The 6,000-nt window shown below is 41.3% G+C and overlaps 1 protein-coding gene across 1 annotated transcript in view; it reads right to left on the bottom strand.

Moving 5' to 3' along the window:
• Nucleotides 1-1,992, bottom strand: part of OTOGL (otogelin like) — a 202,821-nt gene extending 200,829 nt beyond the window's left edge. The window contains exon 1 of the mRNA XM_073620249.1: nucleotides 1,807-1,992. Within this exon, the coding sequence (XP_073476350.1) occupies nucleotides 1,807-1,992 (186 nt within the window). The remainder of the gene's footprint in view (nucleotides 1-1,806) is intronic.
• Between the last annotated feature and the right edge of the window lie 4,008 nt (nucleotides 1,993-6,000).

Below are 6,000 nucleotides of genomic sequence, written 5' to 3' on the forward strand. Positions count from 1 at the left end.
ACACAATTCTAATATTTTTGGCTTTATACACCACCACAATGGATTTGAAATGAAACAAACAAGATGTGCTTTAACTGCAGACTTTCACCTTTAATTTGAGGGTATTTACATCCAAATCAGGTGAACGGTGTAGGAATTACAATAGTTTGTATATGTGCCTCCCACTTTTTAAGGGACCAAAAGTAATGGGACCGATTAACAATCATCCATCAAACTTTCACTTTTTAATACTTGGTTGCAAATCCTTTGCAGTCAATTACAGCCTGAAGTCTGGAACGCATAGACATCACCAGACTCTGGGTTTCATCCCTGGTGATGCTCTGCCAGGCCTCTACTGCCTCTACTGCAACTGTCTTCAGTTCCTTTCAGTTTTGTCTCTTTAGCAAGTGAAATGCATGCTCAATCGGATTCAGGTCAGGTGATTGACTTGGCCATTGCATAACATTCCACTTCTTTCCCTTAAAAAACTCTTTAGTTGCTTTCGCAGTATCTTCGGGTCATTGTCCCTCTGCACTGTGAGGAGCCCTCCAATGAGTTCTGAAGCATTTTGCTGAATATGAGCAGATAATATTGCCCGAAGCACTTCAGAATTTATCCTGCTGCTTTTGTCAGCAGTCACATCATCAATAAATACAAGAGAACCAGTTCCATTGGCAGCCATACATGCCTACGACATGACACTACCACCACCATGCTTCACTGATGCGGTGGTATGCTTTGGATCATGAGCAGTTCCTTTCCTTTTCCATACTCTTCTCTTCCCATCACTCTGGTACAAGTTGATCTTGGACTCATCTGTCCATAGGATGTTGTTCCAGAACTGTGAAGGCTTTTTTAGATGTTGTTTGGCAAACTCTAATCTGGCCTTCCTGTTTTTGAGGCTCACCAATGGTTTTACATCTTGTAGTGAACCCTCTGTATTCACTCTGGTGAAGTCTTCTCTTGATTGTTGACTTTGAGACACATACACCTACCTCCTGGAGAGTGTTCTTGATCTGACCAACTGTTGTGAAGGGTGTTTTCTTCACCAGGGAAAGAATTCTTCGGTCATCCACCACAGTTGTTTTCCGTGGTCTTCCGGGTCTTTTGGTGTTGCTGAGCTCAACGGTGCATTCTTTCTTTTTAAGGATGTTCCAAATAGTTGATTTGGCCACACCTAATGTTTTTGCTATCTCTCTGATGGGTTTGTTTTGTTTTTTCAGTCTAATGATGGCTTGCTTCACTGATAGTGACAGATCTTGGGATCTCATATTGAGAGTTGACAGCAACAGATTCCAAATGCAAATAGCTCACTTGAAATGAACTCTGGACCTTTTATCTGCTCCTTGTAAATGGGATAATGAGGGAATAACACACACCTGGCCATGGAACAGCTGAGCAGCCAACTGTCCCATTACTTTTGGTCCCTTAAAAAGTGGGAGGCACATATACAAACTTTTGTAATTCCTACACTGTTCACCTGATTTGAATGTAAATACCCTCAAATTAAAGCTGAAAGTCTGCAGTTAAGGCACATCTTGTTCGTTTCATTTCAAATCCATTGTGGTGGTGTATAGAGCCAAAAAGTTTAGAATTGTGTTGATGTCCCAATATTTATGGACCTGACTGTATATACAGTCTGCTTGCCTTATCACTCACTATATGGCTATATTACATAAATGGTATACATAACCAAACAGCTCCCAAATTTTTTTTTTAAGATTACGAGATAGGCAGTTCCACTACACAAAACTGAGTGCCTATCTCATCTGCAATTTTGTGGTAAACTACATGTTTGGTTATTATCTTCAAACAAGTTGCACTTACTTGATCACATGAAGACTTTTGTAAAGTGATGGTAAATTTATCTTTTCCAGTTCCTTTGACCAAGATGTATTGACATATGCCAAGGAAGGTAAAATAACGTCCATCAAATGTTGTGAAGTGGGAATCTCCAACGACAGAGCACTCAGCTACAAAAGAATAATTAATACTGATGTAGAAATATATCATGTATACATAATAAAAAGTATGCTGGTTTTCTTTGTATGGCCTAATGTTCACTCTACCTGCATTTACAGTGGATTGCAATTGAGTCAATATGGAAATTAGACACTAAAGCCCCATACACACTATCAGATTTTCTGCTGATTTTTGTCTTCAGATTTACCAAAACCATATAATATGAGGTCAAACCTTAGGAGTTTCAGTTTGTATGCAATCAGGCAGGCCCTTGCACTACATGGTTTTGGTAAATCTGAAGACAAAAATCAGCATGCACAGTGTGTGCCCGGCTGTGAAGGCACAGCCAGGTGCCCACAGCTACAATGCCAGTGCCACAGAGAGGAGGGGGAGAGGAGCGGGGCTTCGTTCGCCCGCATCGCTGGACCGCGGGACAGGTGAGTGTCCGATTATTAAAAGTCAGCAGCTATACTTTTTGCAGCTGCTGACCTTTAAATGTGTGGACCTCTGCTTTAAAGTGCACCGTTCAGTAGGTTTATAAGGTATAACCTGACATTTAAAGTGTGTTGATGAGGGTAGCTGTACCATTACAGCCATTGGCTGCAGTAATGAGCACTGGACAAGCAAAAACAAACTGTGACAATGTTGTCTTTCATGTCGATATACACTATATTGTCAAAAGTATTGGGACACCTGCCTTTACACGCACTTGAACCTTAATGGCATCCCAGTCTTAGTCCATAGCGTTGAATATTGAGGAGCGGGGCTTCGTATGCCTGCATTGCTGGACCGTGGGACAGGTAAGTGTCCGATTATTAAAAATCAGCAGCTACACTTTTTGTAGCTGCTGACTTTTTTTTTCTTTTTTCAGCAGAACTCCGCTTTAATGCCATAAATAATAAACATGTTATTAGATTTTTATTCCAGGAGTAAATAATGAGTTTGGCAATTCTAGAGAAATGCTTAAATAATGCATTGCAATTTAACGAAACCCATTTGATTTTAGTCAACTAAAATGCTCTGGATATTTTATTCAACTAAAATACGACTAAAACTAAAACAATTCAGAGGACTAAAACACAACTAGAATAAAAATAGCATTTTAGTCAAAAGACTATGACTAAAATTAAATCGAAATTTTATGTCAAAATTAACAGTGGTGTTACCCAAGCTACATGAGTTGTTGGTACCTTACTGTCTTCTCTTCAGCATGACATACCAGCCTCTCCAATATACTTACAACAATAGTAGGGGTGCAGCCACTCAGTCAGAAGCCAGTAAAGGTACTGTATAATTCCACTTGCTTAAAGTGGAGTTCCAACCAAAAATCCAACTAGGTCTTAAACAAAAGACCACCCCACCCCCCTCGTTTTTGGATATAAATATTTTTTTTTCTATTTGTTTGGTACCTTTTTTGGAGTACTTCCATCCTAACCCCACAGCGACAAGGTACGTAATTTCCCCATCTGCATCGGCCCCTCCTTCCCCCCCACTGCCTTCTGGGACCTGTGTGTCCCTCAGAAGACGACGGGGCCATTCATAAAGTGCAGCGCGACTCGCGCATGTGCAGTAGGAAACCAGTGGTGAAGCCTGAAGACTTCACCGCTGATTTCCCTTAGTTGCAATGGGGGTGCCTGCATATCAGCACTGCTAAATCAGCACTCGACCCGAATCGGCTTCGAGGGGTGACATTGCGGGCTCCCTGGACAGGTAAGTGTCGCTTTTTTTTTTTAATTCTGTTTATTGAGTTTTTTTATATAACGTACAACATTCAACGTGACACTAGCCCGATCCATGGCCATGCAGGGCCCAAGAATGTAGGTCACTGAAAGGGGTTTGGCCAGTTCCTCTACTGTCAGCAAATTTTCAAGATCTGGGGGAAGAGACTCCACTTTCACCTCCCGAAACTGTATCTGCAAGGCATGCCAGAGTTGGAAGAAACTAAATAGGTAATAATTAGCAAGGTCGTGTCTCGCTTTCAATTGGGAAAAGGTCAATAGGTCCCCAAAACAGGTTATGTCCTTCAATGTTTTTATCCACTTGATTGCCCAGATCATGGGATCTGGCAGATTATAAAAATGGGACAATGTGGGGTTCATCCACAGAGGGGCAGATGGGGTGACTCCCCGATAACTAGGACATGCCAACTTCCCCGCAGCTTCCCATGCTCTTATAGTGGCCTTCATTGTTAACATCAATGCTAGATCAGATTTAGTACCCCTAAAAAGAGCTAAACGCAAACTTTCATGTGACATTAGATGGGCTGCCTCCAACACAGTGGCTGCGCTACTAACCATCTTTTTGGTACGCATATAGGTGCATGCCGTAGGAAGTATAGAATTACTGGGAGAATCATCGTTTTGAGCAGGCTGATTTGACCTATCAAGGACAACCACAGTTTAGTCCAAGCCTGGACCTTTTGTTTAAGTAAAGTCTGTAATGGGAATAGATTAAGGGACATGTAGTCATGAACATTTGCTGTGAGCTTAACCCCTTGGTACTTGAGGCAGATTTGGGTTGGCCCTCTCCCTGACTCCTGCGTCAAGGGGAAGAATAGATGACTTGCTCCAATTCACTTTCAACCCTGAAAATTTAGCAAATTCGTCAAAAATATCTAGTGCCGCCTGCAGTGAGTCACCTGGGTCATTGAGGAATAGGTGCATATCATCAGCGTATAGCCCTAAGGACTTGTTTATTGTACCCACTTTAATAGCCTGTATCCCCCTGATGACCTAAACACAACGGCTAAGGGCTCCATAGCAAGGGCAAACAGGAAGGGGGAAAAGGGACATCCCTGTCTGGTGCCCTTACCGATATTGAAAATCCCAGCCTTATACCCTGAAATGCCTATAAAGCATGGAAATCCACTTTCTATACTGCGGCCCGAATCCCATAGCTTCCAGAGCCTTGAACATATACTTCCAATTTACTGAGTCGAAAGCTTTCGCTATATCTATGGAAACTAATATTTTAGTCTTGGAGTCCATAGGAGGGAGTTGCAAATGAGTAAAGAGTCTCCTTAAATTTGTGTCTGTAGACAGGTAAGTGTCCATATATTAAAAGTCAGCAGCTACAGTATTTGTAGCTGCTGACTTTTAATTTTTTTTTGTTGAGGTTGGAACTCTACTTTTTTTATTGGCCATTGCAGGAGGTCATGTAGAACTAAGTAAGCCAATCCATACCACTACACATTGGCTGTCATTTGAACAATACTATAGCGGTTGGTGTGCCATGCTGGATATAAGAGAGTTCCCAACAGCAAAGCAGATACACTTAGAAACACCTAAATTATGGAAAAAATAGTAAGGCTTTCCAAACTAACACTGTAAACTTAATTAAACATTTAAAGTAATTGGAAAAGGTGATTAAATCTTAAAACATGAAGACGTTTTTTTGTTAATTTCCCTGAACAGGTGTATCTATGTGTTTCAGCAGAAACAGATCCTCCCAGTTTCATATATTGTGTATTCACTGTGAGGTCAACAATAATATATTATACAGTACATACACAGTATCTCACACAAGTGAGTACACCCCTCACATTTTTGTAAATATTTTATTCTATCTTTTCATGTGACAACACTGAAGAAATGACACTTTGCTACAATGTAAAGTAGTGAGTGTACAGCTTGTATAACAGTGTAAATTTGCTTTCCCATTAAAATAACTCAACACACAGCCATTAATGTCTAAACTGTTGGCAACAAAAGTGAGTACACCCCTAAGTGAAAATGTCTAAATTGGACCCAAAGTGTCAATATTTTGTGTGGTCACCATTATTTTCCAGCACTTCCTTAACCCTCTTGGGCATGGAGTTCACCAGAGCTTCACAGGTTGCCACTGGAGTCCTCTTCCACTCCTCCATGACGACATCACGGAGCTGGTGGATGTTAGAGACCTTGTGCTCCTCCACCTTTCGTTTGAGGATACCCCACAGATGCTCAATAGGGATTAGGTCTGGAGACATGCTTGGCCAGTCCATCACCTTTACCCTCATTTTCTTTAGCCCTTGTTCAGCTCAACTATCTATGTGCTACCAAGTGCTTCATTTAAAGTCCC

Source organism: Aquarana catesbeiana, linkage group LG03 (assembly GCF_042186555.1).
Source record: "Aquarana catesbeiana isolate 2022-GZ linkage group LG03, ASM4218655v1, whole genome shotgun sequence".
NCBI lineage: Eukaryota > Metazoa > Chordata > Amphibia > Anura > Ranidae > Aquarana > Aquarana catesbeiana.